The sequence below is a fragment of the Lampetra planeri genome, chromosome 42 (genome assembly GCF_965212315.1).
Source record: "Lampetra planeri chromosome 42, kcLamPlan1.2.h2, whole genome shotgun sequence".
Lineage (NCBI taxonomy): Eukaryota > Metazoa > Chordata > Hyperoartia > Petromyzontiformes > Petromyzontidae > Lampetra > Lampetra planeri.
In genome coordinates this window covers 9,239,681-9,255,178 of record NC_136148.1, presented here as the reverse complement: position 1 = coordinate 9,255,178, position 15,498 = coordinate 9,239,681, and the positions used below count along the sequence as shown (strand labels likewise).

Here is a 15,498-nt window from a genome sequence, read left to right as displayed (position 1 = left end):
GCGGCCCAGGCCTTCCTCCTGCGGCCCGGGCTTTCCTTTTGCGGCCCGGGCCTTCTTCCCGCGGCCCGGGCCTAACTCCTGCGGCCCGGGCCTTCCTCCTGCGGCCCGGGCTTTCCTTTTGCGGCCCGGGCCTTCCTCCAGCGGCCCGGGCCTTCCTCCTGCGGCCCGGGCCTTCCTTCTGCGGGCCGGGCCTTCCTCCTGCAGCCCAGGCTTTCCTTTTGCGGCCCGGGCCTTCTTCCCGCGGCCCGGGCCTTCCTCCTGCGGCCCGGGCCTTCCTCCTGCGGGCCGGGCCTTCCTCCTGCGGCCCGGGCCTTCCTCCTGCGGCCCGGGCTTTCCTTTTGCGGCCCGGGCCTTCTTCCCGCGGCCCGGGCCTTCCTCCTGCGGCCCGGGCCTTCCTCCTGCGGCCCGGGCTTTCCTTTTGCGGCCCGGGCCTTTCTCCAGCGGCTCGGGCCTTCCTCCTGCGGCCCGGGCCTTCCTCCTGCGGGCCGGGCCTTCCTCCTGCAGCCCAGGCTTTCCTTTTGCGGCCCGGGCCTTCTTCCCGCGGCCCGGGCCTTCCTCCTGCGGCCCGGGCCTTCCTTCTGCGGCCCGGGCCTTCCTCCTGCGGCCCGGGCTTTCCTTTTGCGGCCCGGGCCTTCCTCCAGCGGCCCGGGCCTTCCTCCTGCGGCCCGGGCCTTCCTTCTGCGGGCCGGGCCTTCCTCCTGCAGCCCAGGCTTTCCTTTTGCGGCCCGGGCCTTCTTCCCGCGGCCCGGGCCTTCCTCCTGCGGCCCGGGCCTTCCTCCTGCGGGCCGGGCCTTCCTCCTGCGGCCCGGGCCTTCCTCCTGCGGCCCGGGCTTTCCTTTTGCGGCCCGGGCCTTCTTCCCGCGGCCCGGGCCTTCCTCCTGCGGCCCGGGCCTTCCTCCTGCGGCCCGGGCTTTCCTTTTGCGGCCCGGGCCTTTCTCCAGCGGCTCGGGCCTTCCTCCTGCGGCCCGGGCCTTCCTCCTGCGGGCCGGGCCTTCCTCCTGCAGCCCAGGCTTTCCTTTTGCGGCCCGGGCCTTCTTCCCGCGGCCCGGGCCTTCCTCCTGCGGCCCGGGCCTTCCTTCTGCGGCCCGGGCCTTCCTCCTGTGGCCTGGGCCTTCTTCCTGTGGCCCGGGCCTTCCTCCTGGCATTGCACATTTCCTGTGGACGCGACCTTGAGATGTCTTGACGGAGCGCTGCAGCCTCGCCGTGCGGTGCTCGTGAAAGCGATCCCGTAGGGACGACGACGACGATGACGGTGACGACGATAAAGATGATGGGCATCATGGTGATGATGCCAAAGATGATGATGGTGATGATAGCGAAGATGACGATGACAATGATGGTGATGATGACAATGATGGCGATGATGATGGCAATGATGATGGTGATGGTCATCGAGCACATGGGAACACTTTCTTAAGTGGGGCTACAGGGGGGCAAGTAGCCTAATGGGGCTATGAAGGGTATTGATTGAGAGTGCACAATTAATAAAATACATTATCAATTGGGGGTGGGGGAGGGGGCAGTTACAGTGAGGGAAAAAAGTATTTGATCCCCTGCTGATTTTGTACGTTTGCCCACTGACAAAGAAATGATCAGTCTATAATTTTAATGGTAGGCTTATTTGAACAGTGAGAGACAGAATAACAACAACAAAATCCAGAAAAACGCATGTCTAAAATGTTATAAATTGATTTGCATTTTAATGAGGGAAATAAGTGTTTGACCCCCTCTCAATCAGAAAGATTTCTGGCTCCTAGGTGTCTTTTATACAGGTAACGAGCTGAGATTAGGAGCACACTCTTAAAGGGAGTGCTCCTAATCTCAGCTTGTTACCTGTATAATAGACATATGTTCACAGAAGCAATCACTCAATCAGATTCCAAACTATCCACCATGGCCAAGACCAAAGAGCTCTCCAAGGATGTCAGGGACAAGATTGTAGACCTACACAAGGCTGGAATGGGCTACAAGACCATCGCCAAGCAGCTTGGTGAGAAGGTGACAACAGTTGGTGCGATTATTCGCAAATGGAAGAAACACAAAAGAACTGTCAATCTCCCTCGGCCTGGGGCTGCATGCAAGATCTCACCTCGTGGAGTTGCAATGATCATGAGAACGGTGAGGAATCAGCCCAGAACTACACGGGAGGATCTTGTCAATGATCTCAAGGCAGCTGGGACCATAGTCACCAAGAAAACAGTTGGTAACACACTACGCCGTGAAGGACTGAAATCCTGCAGCGCCCGCAAAGTCCCCCTGCTCAAGAAAGCACATATACATGCCCGTCTGAAGTTTGCCAATGAACATCTGAATGATTCAGAGGACAACTGGGTGAAAGTGTTGTGGTCAGATGAGACCAAAATGGAGCTCTTTGGCATCAACTCAACTCGCCGTGTTTGGAGGAGGAGGAGGAATGCTGCCTATGACCCCAAGAACACCACCCCCACCGTCAAACATGGAGGTGGAAACATTATGCTTTGGGGGTGTTTTTCTGCTAAGGGGACAGGACAACTTCACTGCATCAAAGGGACGATGGACGGGGCCATGTACCATCAAATCTTGGGTGAGAACCTCCTTCCCTCAGCTAGGGCATTAAAAATGGGTCGTGGATGGGTATTCCAGCATGACAATGACCCAAAACACACGGCCAAGGCAACAAAGGAGTGGCTCAAGAAGAAGCACATTAAGGTCCTGAAGTGGCCTAGCCAGTCTCCAGACCTTAATCCCATAGAAAATCTGTGGAGGGAGCTGAAGGTTCGATTTGCCAAACGCCAGTCTCGAAACCTTAATGGCTTGGAGAAGATCTGCAAAGAGGAGTGGGACAAAATCCCTCCTGAGATGTGTGCAAACCTGGTGGCCAACTACAAGAAACGTCTGACCTCTGTGATTGCCAACAAGGGTTTTGCCACTAAGTACTAAGTCATGTTTTGCAGAGGGGTCAAATACTTATTTCCCTCATTAAAATGCAAATCAATTTATAACATTTTTGACATGCGTTTTTCTGGATTTTTGTTGTTGTTATTCTGTCTCTCACTGTTCAAATAAACCTACCATTAAAATTATAGACCATTTCTTTCATCATCATTTCTTTGTCAATGGGCAAATGTACACAATCAGCAGGGGATCAAATACTTTTTCCCTCACTGTAACATTGCCCAACTGTCGCTACGTTCACACAAATTCGGCGTGGCTGCTGCTGTAGCTGCTACTGCTGGTCCTGCTGCTGATCGTGGTGATTGTGGTGGTGATGGTCGTGGCAGCTCTACCGGTAGAAGTGGCGATGTAATTAGCTCACCACGTGCATCGTGAACGCTGCCCCTTCCCGTAAGAGCGGCGTTCACAGCGGAGCTGTCTGCAGGTCGGGTGGCCGCCTCGGGGCAGAGAGGGGTGGCGCACGGAGAATCCGGCGTACTCGGTGCGGTGCGTCCGCTCTAGTTGCCGAGCACGATTCGCATCGCCCCTGTCTGGTGTGTACCGATCTGTTTCGACAATCTGAGCTTCTTGTTCACCACGCAATTGTGAGGTGAACATTTCAACGACCTACTTTCTGTACTGCCTAATGTAGACCACCTCGTACCGCGTGCGCCCACAATCCACTCCCAACCCACGGTCTCCCGGGTCACGTGGCCCAGGTGACGACCACCTCGGTCCGCGCCGTCTCGGGGCTGAGTCGGCCTCGTGCCGGCTCACGGCGACTCGAGCACCAGGGTCGGGAGGGAAACGTCCCTTCGAAGGTCGATGGCCCCGGCCACCGATGTGGCCCCGGGGGTGAGCTGGACGTCGATAGCGCTGCCTCCGTAGGGAGAACGTTGCCCTTGATGCGTGCAGGATTCAGACGCGGGCGAACAGAGGGATTTTGTCGGCGCGGTCTTCTCTGCCTTCCCGTCTGCTCTGAAGAAGGGCCGTTGCCCAAAACGTTGGCCAGCCAATGTTAACTCCCTTGCCTGGTCTACGTGAGGTCGTGGGGTCGATTCCGACCCTGGCACCTGCTGTATATTTGGAGTTTGCGTGTCTCTCTCTCTCTCGCTTGTCCTCCGGGTTTCCCCTCCACATTCACAATCACGCATTTGTAGCACTGCATTTGCTCGCTCCTTTTCCACATGGTAAGCAACTTCGTTGAGCTGTCATTTGTGGCCAGCACACTTCTGAAAAAGAGCTATATAGCTCAGCGGGCATTACGTGGTAAAATAAAATATCGTTGATAAATAGTAATAACCAACCCGGCTGTCACCCATCGAGGATGGTGGGTTAATCAGTGACCTCACGCCATGGAGAGGTGGTCACCAGCAGATGTAGAAACTTCCCAGAAGGGGCGTTTAGAACTGTCAAGCTTTAACTCGGGCCCTAAACCACTGCTGATGACAGTCTGATATGGTGTTTTCGATTTAGCATCTCCATTAATTAGTGTCCAGCCCTTTGTCAATCTACTCGTGGATGAAGGCCCTCCGCATGCTGCATTGGTTGTTAAGGTCGGGGATGAGGAATAATTCAGATGTCACTCACAGCTGATGTTACTAGGAATCAAACTCATGATTTCAGGCTTCAGAACACATTGCACGAACCCCCGCTCCTACTTGCTTGGATTTAGTCACAGACCTCCATTAGTAGGTGTGTGTCACGTGGTGCTGCACTGTGAGAGTGAGTCACGTGGTGCTGCACTGTGTGGAGTCTGCTGTGAGTGTGTGTGTCACGTGGTGCTGCACTGTGTGGAGTCTGCTGTGAGTGAGAGTCACGTGGTGCTGCACTGTGTGGAGTCTGCTGTGAGTGTGAGTCACGTGGTGCTGCACCGTGTGGAGTCTGCTGTGAGTGTGTCACGTGGTGCTGCACTGTGTGGAGTCTGCTGTGAGTGTGAGTCACGTGGTGTTGCACCGTGTGGAGTCTGCTGTGAGTGTGAGTCACGTGGTGCTGCACTGTGTGGAGTCTGCTGTGAGTGAGAGACACGTGGTGCTGCACTGTGTGGAGTCTGCTGTGAGTGAGTGTCACGTGGTGCTGCACTGTGTGGAGTCTGCTGTGAGTGTGAGTCACGTGGTGTTGCACTGTGTGGAGTCTGCTGTGAGTGTATGTCACGTGGTGCTGCACTGTGTGGAGTCTTCTGGGAGTGTGTGTCACGTGGTGCTGCACTGTGTGGAGTCTGTGAGAGTGAGTCACGTGGTGCTGCACTGTGTGGAGTTTGCTGTGAGTGAGAGACACGTGGTGCTGCACTGTGTGGAGTCTGTGAGAGTGAGTCACGTGGTGCTGCACTGTGTGGAGTCTGCTGTGAGTGTAAGTCACGTGGTGCTGCACTGTGTGGAGTCTGCTGTGAGAGTGAGACACGTGGTGCTGCACTGTGTGGAGTCTGCTGTGAGCGTGAGACACGTGGTGCTGCACTGTGTGGAGTCTGCTGTGAGAGCTAGTCACGTGGTGCTGCACCGTGTGGGTGAATGGGAGGCGCCCGCCCTGCAGCGTAATCCAAGAACCCTAAAAATACCCGCGAGGAGTGGCACGGTGCCCACGTGGTGTGTGACAGGAGCAGGGCACCGCCGCGATGCGATATCTGCGCATTCCCATACCCACACACACATATATACAGAAACGTTATTTTTAACCAGGTGACAGCCCCTTGAGATGAACACAATATAGTTTAATAAACTGCAACTGGATTTAACGAGTTGCTTATTTAAAAACAAACATTATTGAATGAGTGAAAATTGCATCGTATTATTGTCACTGATCGATCTGGCCGGGTGGCATCGTGGTGAAGAGACCCAGATCTGTAAACGACGAGAACGACTCACGAGACGTAAGCGTGCAGTCTGCACCCGCCAAGTGGCCGCGTTCTCACCGCTCCGATTGTGGGCGCGAAGATCGCTCCGCTCAACTTGCGAGAGCTCAAATCGCGGCCGTGGGTCGACGGTGCCACCCACTCCTCGTGGGTCAATAACTGATTACCACGCGATGGGGAAATCCTGCACGGGTTGTGGGAATTCAAAAGAGTCTGTCATCATATGTGGAGAGACTGGCCCCTCAGCATTGGAATGTGGAATTTCCCCACCCCAGACACCCCCCTCGGCCCCTGCCACATGTGAACGTAACCCTTGGAGTGACCTCGTCATGAACCCACGGCGCCCACTGCCAGTGCAGGATGCTACTTTGATGCACCTCACGACTTTTACTGGACTCGAGAAGAAGCCAGGAAAGTCACCGACGGCTGAAACACGAATCCGTGGCCAAGCGCTCAGCGGTGCTGACTCAGTGCACCTGGCTCAGTGCACCTGGCTCAGTGCACCTGGCTCAGTGCACCTGGCTCAGTGCACCTGGCTCAGTGCACCTGGCTCAGTGCACCTGGCTCAGTGCACCTGGCTCAGTGCACCTGGCTGGCTCAGTCAGGTTCACTGCGGGGGGGGGGGGGGGGGTTCTAAGCCCCCGCTTCTAAATCCTTGAATTCAAGTCAAACTGTGTTGGTGCGTGCAGCACACATCACCTGCAGCATTCCTTCGTGCGCACACACGCGCTTTTGTTTTCCCCCCTCCCCCCCCTTTGTATGTGTGCGTGTGTTGAGCTTATGTCGCAGCGTATGTAGCCAACCGTGCTAATCGGAGGTGCGTGTGCCACGTGCGGGGCTGCCTCACAGTGCCGCGTGCCTCCTCCGCGTGTTCCCGCAGGCCACACCGGCCGTCTCGTCAAGGCCATCTGCTGCAGCAGCTTCCTCTTCCTGTGCCTCCACCTGTGCTTCCAGGCGACCATCACCGCCTTCTCTGCCCAGCGGCGCCTCGACCACACGTTCAACTGTGAGCGACGCTCGCCCGCTCGCCCGCTTACTCATTCACTGACTCGTTCACTGACTCGTTCAATCGCTCTCTTGCTCACTCACTCACTCACTCGCTCACTCACTCACTCACTCGCTGATCACACACACATCGTGCGAAGGCTTTCACCAAATCAACGTTCGAGGCGTATTCGTGGCCACAGGAGGTGTGGCTCCCTGTGTGGCTTTTTGCGTGCGTTTTCTCCACCTGTAAGTTGAACTTCTTTCGCACCGTACGTAGCCAGCCGTGATAATCGGAGGTGCGGGGGAAGGGCAACAAACGAACGATTCTAAAGCGTCACTTTCCTTTGGCCACTCCATGATCTTCTCACCGCACAAAAACACTCCGAATGGAATTGGCTGAAGCACCCAAATGAGGACCCTCCTGAAGAAGAGTGCTGAGACTCGGCAACGCTTTCTCTGGGTGATTGGTAGCAATGTTATCTTAATTAGTCCTGCCGGACAGAGTTATACATTCAAGATCAGTCTGCTATTGGAGTCTGCGAATTCAAACTCTTTCCTGGGATAAACGCAGCTTCATATGATCTCCTTGGGATGGATTCAATACATTTCGCTTTATTGGAAGCCAATTGATTTTGTACTGTCGAGAAACTGTTTTCTGGCCCTGGGAATGTGGAATGTTTACCACTCGCTGATGAATCCCAACGGGGATTGGCTACTGTTGGCTACGTACGGTGCGAAAGAAGTTCAACATTCTGTACGTACAAATTGCTGCCTCGTTTAAATGTCAGCAGGGGTGCCCGTCATGAGATGCCTTTCACGGGCAATCACCGCGGCTGCACTCCAAGCCTCTGACGCAAAACGAACCGGCCCCGGTGGCCGGCCGGGCCGATCGTTCACTGAACTCCCGCGTGGCCGACGGAGTCTGTGCGGCGTGAAATCAGTGCCCCGACTTAAACACAGTGCCGGCGATCCGCTGCGGCGCGATCGCCACTTGCTCCGGCGATGTCCGTGAGACGAGTGGACGTGGCCGCCGGCTCTCCCGCGCTCGCCACGAACCGGGGGGTTAGGAGCGGATGAGCGAGGTCGGCCAGAGATCGACCTCTCGCCGCTCGTGCCGCGAGGAGCCACCGGGAGCTGTCCTCCTGAACGGTCGCGCCACATCAGCCCCCCTTGGTTAATTATAATACAGGAAATAACTTTACAGCAAGTGCATCGCGGCTATCCCGTGGTTAGTTCTTGACTCTTGCCGTAGGGATGTGAAACGTTCCATCACTGGGTGAGGGCTGCCAATGAAGTTGGGACGCTGCCTCATTTGCTTCTTCAAAATGCCCAAATCTCCCGAGCGGCCGGCAAGGCTCCAGCCCGGAGCGGGGAGCTGCTGCTTCGACGCGCCCAGCCTCTTGGGCTCGACACATTCTCATTCGCGTCTCTTTGTTGACCCCCCTCCCCCCGGATCTCCGATGAGCACCGTTGGCTTATGTACGGCGCCGAAAGAAGTTCAGCGTGCACGACATCCCGTTCGGGATGCCTCCGCACAGCAGCCAACACTCCACAGCACGTGTCCCACGGAATGTGTGAGATCCCACGGGGAAAGGTGGACCAAGTTGTTGTGCGAACGGGGGCGCTGGGCCGCCGGAGCAGCAGCGCGGACGGCGACTCCCGACGTGCATGCTAACATCACTTGGCCATGAGTCTGTTAAGGCTATACGGGGGATCTCTGTCTATGCTTTTTTCGTGTGCTGGGGAGCGGTGGTGCAGCGGTTAGCGCGCTGCGCTACGAACCTGGCGACCGGGGTTCGATTCCCGCTCACGACCTAACACGAGATGTATTATTTAATAATATTACATACACATGTATTACAATTGTCCGATAGCTCTTAAGAGGCACATATGAGCAGAAGAGTGAGTGTGTAATTGGATTGAGGGTAGACAGTTCACGATGCCGGCTGTAAATAATTGAGCAGCGCAACGTGGCACAGTGCACGTGGTGGGGGGGGGGGTCTTATCTCCCCAAGACCGCCCCCGTTCGTGGCACAGCGGCGCGAGGAGCATTGCTGCCGTGTGTGTGTAGGAGTGCCCGCGTGGGGAAGAGTTGAGTGTGCACTGTGTGAATGTGTAATGTGTTTGCGCGAGGTTATCTGTGTGTGTGCGTGTGTTAGTGTATCTCTGCGTGTGTTAGATTATCTGTGTGTGCGTTAGTGTATCTCTGCGCGTGTTAGATTATATGTGTGTGTGTTAGTGTATCTCTGCGCGTGTTAGATTATCTGTGTGTGTGTGTGTTAGTGTATCTCTGCGCGTGTTAGATTATATGTGTGTATGTGCGCGTTAGTGTATCTCTGCGCGTGTTAGATTATCTGTGTGCGCGTTAGTGTATCTCTGCGTGTGTTAGATTATCTGTGTGTGTGTTAGTGTATCTCTGCGTGTGCTAGGTTATCTATCTGTGTGTGCGTTAGTGTATCTCTGCGTGTGCGTTAGTGTATCTCTGCGTGTGTTAGATTATGTGTGTGTGTGTGCGTTAGTGTATCTCTGCGTGTGTTAGATTATCTGTGTGTGTTAGTGTATCTCTGCGTGTGTTAGATTATGTGTGTGTTAGTGTATCTCTGCGTGTGTTAGATTATCTGTGTGTGTGTGTTAGTGTATCTCTGCGTGTGTTAGATTATCTCTGTGTGTGTTAGTGTATCTCTGCGTGTGTTAGATTATGTGTGTGTTAGTGTATCTCTGCGTGTGTTAGATTATCTGTGTGTGTTAGTGCATCTCTGCGTGTGTTAGATTATCTGTGTGTTAGTGTATCTCTGTGTGTGTTAGATTATATGTGTGTGTGTTAGTGTATCTCTGCGTGTGTTAGATTATCTGTGTGTTAGTGTATCTCTGTGTGTGTTAGATTATATGTGTGTGTTAGTGTATCTCTGCGTGTGTTAGATGATCTGTGTGTTAGTGTATCTCTGTGTGTGTTAGATTATGTGTGTGTGTGTTAGTGTATCTCTGCGTGTGTTAGATTATCTATATGTGTGTTAGTGTATCTCTGCGTGTGTTAGATTATATGTGTGTGTGTTAGTGTATCTCTGCGTGTGTTAGATTATGTGTGTGTTCGTGTATCTCTGTGTGTGTTAGATTATATGTGTGTGTGTGTTAGTGTATCTCTGCGTGTGTTAGATTATGTGTGTGTGTGTGTGTTAGTGTATCTCTGTGTGTGTTAGATTACCTGTGTGTGTTCGTGTATCTCTGCGTGTGTTAGATTATATGTGTGTGTGTTAGTGTATCTCTGCGTGTGTTAGATTATGTGTGTGTTCGTGTATCTCTGTGTGTGTTAGATTATATGTGTGTGTGTTAGTGTATCTCTGTGTGTGTTAGATTACCTGTGTGTGTTCGTGTATCTCTGTGTGTGTTAGATTACCTGTGTGTGTTCGTGTATCTCTGTGTGTGTTAGATTATGTGTGTGTTCGTGTATCTCTGTGTGTGTTAGATTACCTGTGTGTGTTAGTGTATCTCTGTGTGTGTTAGATTCTGTGTGTGTGTGTGCGTTCGTGGATCTGTGGGAAGCGGTAGTGTAGCGCTACGCTGCACTACGAACCCGGTGACCAAAGTTCTATTCCGGCTCACGACCATCACCAGTGACGATTATTTGAACCGGTCCTGGGCCTCCCCGAGGTTGATTCAGCCTCAAATAGGTACCTGGTGCGGTGTGTAAACATCGCCACTGGGGAGACAAAGGCGGCCGGGCGTGGCGCTGGCCACCCACCCCCTCGTGTGACATGCCAGCTTCACAGGTGCTCGCTAACAGCACTTGCCGCAACAGTCTGTGTGGGCTATACGGGGGACCTTTGTCTTGTCTTTGTGGTGTGTGAATGCTGCACCAACATCCATGTGCGGCCGGTAGTGACGCAGCTGGTAATCCATGAACTTGATTGCAGGGTTGGTGGATCACGTAGCGATCCTGTATTTGGTATAGGATATCCACGGGCAGCAGTATCCCCACGGCTCTCAGGAGAGCATGCAGGGTTCGGAGACACTTTCTCTGCGGAAGAGTTTGAATCCACTTCAGTGTTTCCTCACCATGGTCACCTCTACGACCCCCACCACTAATCCCATAACCACCACCACTAACCCCATAACCACCACCACTAACCCCATAGCCACCACCACTAACCCCATAACCACCACACCTAACCCCATAACCACCACCACTAACCTCATAACCACCACACCTAACCCCATAACCACCACCACTAACCCCATAACCACCACCACTAACCCCATAGCCACCACCACTAACCCCATAACCACCACACCTAACCTCATAACCACCACCACTAACCTCATAACCACCACCACTAACCCCATAACCACCACACCTAACCCCATAACCACCACCACTAACCCCATAACCACCACACCTAACCCCATAACCACCACCACTAACCCCATAACCACCACCACTAACCCCATAACCACCACACCTAACCCCATAACCACCACCACTAACCCCATAACCACCACACCTAACCCCATAACCACCACCACTAACCCCATAACCACCACACCTAACCCCATAACCACCACACCTAACCCCATAACCACCACCACTAACCCCATAACCACCACCACTAACCCCATAACCACCACACCTAACCCCATAACCACCACCACTAACCCCATAACCACCACCACTAACCCCATAACCACCACACCTAACCCCATAACCACCACCACTAACTCCATAACCACCACACCTAACCCCATAACAACCGCCACCACTAACCTCATAACCACCACACCTAACCTCATAACCACCACCACTAACCCCATAACCACCACACCTAACCCCATAACAACCGCCACTAACCTCATAACCACCACACCTAACCCCATAACAACCGCCACCACTAACCTCATAACCACCACACCTAACCCCATAACCACCACCACTAACCCCATAACCACCACACCTAACCCCATAACCACCACCACTAACCCCATAACCACCACACCTAACCCCATAACAACCGCCACCACTAACCTCATAACCACCACACCTAACCCCATAACCACCACCACTAACCCCATAACCACCACACCTAACCCCATAACAACCGCCACCACTAACCCCATAACCACCACACCTAACCCCATAACAACCGCCACCACTAACCTCATAACCACCACCACTAACCCCATAACCGCCACTAACCCCATAACCGCCACCACCACTCAGCCCATAACCACAACCACCAGCATCATCATCATGCATCCCTAATCCTATACCCACTACCACCACCACTGACTGATGTGATCTTCCTCGTCTGGTGTGCAAGAGGCTCCGTCCTGACCCAGACGCCTGCTGCTGTATATTTCGTGTCTCTCTCTCCGTGCTCGCGTGGATTTTTCTCTGGGTCCTCTCCGGGTTTTCCCTCCACATTTAGAAGAATGCGTTTAGAGTATTTGGCTTCTATCAATTCCACATGATGATAAGCCACTTCGTTGAGCTATCATTTGTGACCAGGTCGCTTCTGAAAAAGAAGATAATAACTCAGTGGGCTTTACCTGGTAACATTAAAACGTTTAGATTTGTTAGTATTTTGCGTGATTTGTTTTCCTTTCCTCCGATACTTTGTTGATGTAACGTTCTGACCTGCCCCAACTGGACATCTGTGAAAGAGAGCTTCGATGCTCATCGGATTCGTCCAGTATACATCCATATTCTGATTCTGAACCCCACAACCACCGGCATCATCAACACTTCATGTGGCCTCAAAGTGCACCTAGCATGGCACAAGTGCCGTGGTGACGTCACCGCCACTCAGTGGTGAATGTCGGTTGTCGTTGTAGTGGTGGTGGTTATGGGGTTAGTGGTGGTTATGGGATTAGGGGTGAATAACGAAATGTGGAGGGAAAAACCGAAGGACCCGGAGAAAAATCCATTCCACCACGGGGAGAACACGCAAACTCCAAATCTACAGCAGGAGTGAGGCTCAGGATTGAACCCACGACCTCCTGTATACCATGCGAGGTAGTTAACATCTCGCCACCGTGGCGCCCCAATAAGCACAACCACCACCACCAGCATCATTCCACCCCTTACCCCAGCACCACAACCATCATCGGTAACTTCCCCTGCACCGCCACTTACCACGTCTTATCCAGCACAGCCGCGCGTCAGAGTAATCTCGAGTGGCCGACACGCGCGCGATTGTGTCCACGTGCCGCAAACACGAGAGGGTCCTCTCAGAGGATCCTCGCAAGCCGCAGAGTAGACCGCGCTAACACCATCGTGGTGACTTTTGTATATTTATTCTACTTTGGATTTAAACCGATCAGCGTCCCGTCCGCGTTTGACTGCCATATGAAGCGTGCTTTCTCCCAGAGCCACACCGCGATACGATGGCTCCGTAGCTTTATCCCGTCCGTAGTTTTACACAGCACGTACGACACGCGGAGTGGCACCATCCTTCTCCCTCCGCGGGTCATTAGCACCCCCACGGCACCGTGTGGTCCCAGTGGAGTCGAGGTGGGCGCTGGGGGGTCGCCGTACCCGACACCCCCACGGCACCGTGCGTCTACGGTCGGCCAAAGCCTCGCGCCTGTGACGACGCCGCCACCTTCGTCTAGAAACACACCGCGTGTGCGATTTCTTGCAGCCTTCGGCGGCGTCCCACGCGTACCTACAAGGCTCGTCGCGCTCGAGACGAGTTGTTATCTTCACCCGGTGGACCTGAGATATTGAACCCACGACCTCGGAGGCGATAGGCTCAATGCCACCAATATCAGCAGCATCCCACCGAGAGACGCGCAGCACCAGGGCCTTGAACCCCGGACCTCGGAGGTGTCAGCCGATAGCGCCTCGTTAAAAGGCAGCGGTCCCAAGAGAGGTCCGCGACCCCCCCAGGGCACGCGGTGGCGGCGAGGCGCCGCGTGGCCTCGCCGTGGAGGCAGCGCGCGGGCGCGAGAGGGCCGATGTATGTACTATGCTGAACTTCTTTCGCACCGTACGTAGCCAACCATGCTAATCGAAGGTGCGAGGGAGGTCAATTAAACTAAAAAACAATAAGCAGTAATGAGTTTTCAATCTAGATGATCTAAAAGTGCATAGCTCCAGTGGCTTGCTAATATCGGAAGAGCGTTCCAGACGGCCGCTGGAAGCGCATCTGAAAGTGCCATGCGAGTGAGTGATGGGAGGCGTGCGCTCGACACCGCGTCGGCTCCGGGCGAGAGGTCTCGGGCTCTCGAGCTGAGGCAGGGCTCCGTGCGGCCCCCAGACTCCGCTCCACCGCTACCAGACGCGCAGAGCCTCCCCGCCCACAGCGCCCCTCAGGCCCGCGCCGCCCGGTTCATCTGCCTAAACGTAGCTGCTTCAGTCTCACCAGAAGCTGCGGGATAATGTTAAGAGCCTCCACTTAATTAATGCAGTTGCTGTATTTATCCTTTACAGTAATCAGCCAATATGTGCTTACAGCTATCATGTAAAAAGCACCGTCCCGTGCCACGGGTACTGCATGTCTAAACTCTGGAGGTCTGGTGGCACGGAGTCTGATTGCCGTTCTGGCAGGTGGCCCATGTGGTCGGATCGATGCATTTAAATACCTTGGCCTTTGGGATTGATGAGGAGCTACATTTTGAGCCTCATATTGAGCAGATTAATCTGAGGGCGAAGCAGAATCTGGGCTTTTAGTGCGGGACACAAGTTGGCCTTGCGTCGTGCAGCGGACAGGCATCGTCTATTCAAGGCGGCGGTACTCCCCAGTATTTGACGATTCTGAGATATTCTATCAATGCGCCTCAGTTAGGGCCTTGCATGGTCTCGATGTTAATTTGTAGCCTTACCTCCGTTATTTAAGATGCCAGGAACCTGCGCACTCCGCGAAGCACCTTGATGAGCTCACGCAATGAAATCTCGGCAGATCAAAGAAAAATTACCTCTATCCTTTTAATACACAAGATATTGAAAAATAAGAATAGGTTTTACCCTTTCTGCAAATAAAATTGGCGTTAAGATGTTCAAACTCCAAATAGATACCTTTTGCAAGGACGTGTGGTTAATGCAGACTTTGTGTTTGAACATCTTAACGACTATTTTATTGCCATTAAGGGTAAAACCGATTCTTATTTTTCATACTTTGGTACTGGCAAAAAGACCCCATAGATACACAAGATATTCTTTGATCAAAAATTTTATGTGAAGGGAAAATTGACCTTACGTACTCACTAAGATCGATGGCGTTCAAGCGACTGATTTTAAATTCCAAACATTTTCCTCACGACGGTCAGTTGGTGCTCGCACGGTGTTTGCAATTAAATACGAACAGCAGCCTGCAGGGCACTAGAACAGAGTCATCGAGAGTATGAGGACCGGTGATGAGATTTTAAGTAATTTTAATTTTTATTATTTTTAAGAGGATATGTTGTTTGTCTCTTAACTGTGATTCTTAAATACCTTATTGTTATATTCTTTGGGTCTTTCGGTAAAGCCGCATAGATAGGTTCAAAGAAAAGAACAAAAAATAAAAACTACGTTTCGATCGCCACACAAGCGTTCGTCATCAGGAAGAACGCTTGTGTTGCAATCGAAACGTCGTAGTTTTTAGTTTTTTTGTTATTTTCTTTGAACCTATCTACATGACTTTACCAAAAGACCCAAAGAATATGAATTCCTGCAGTCACGAAAGCTTTAAGTCAAGATTTAACGTTGTTATTTTTAATGTTAGGTTGGTAATACTTCGTCTGTGCTCTCCACTTGCCTGGGTGGCAAGTGGGGT

The 15,498-nt window shown here is 53.0% G+C and overlaps 1 protein-coding gene across 1 annotated transcript in view; it reads left to right on the top strand.

Moving 5' to 3' along the window:
* The first annotated feature begins 1,246 nt into the window (after positions 1-1,246).
* LOC144732241 (piezo-type mechanosensitive ion channel component 2-like) overlaps positions 1,247-15,498 on the top strand; it is a 135,790-nt gene continuing 121,538 nt past the window's right edge. The window contains exons 1-3 of the mRNA XM_078613639.1: positions 1,247-1,282; positions 3,633-3,768; positions 6,642-6,767. Coding sequence (XP_078469765.1) covers positions 1,247-1,282; positions 3,633-3,768; positions 6,642-6,767 — 298 coding nt within the window. The remainder of the gene's footprint in view (positions 1,283-3,632; positions 3,769-6,641; positions 6,768-15,498) is intronic.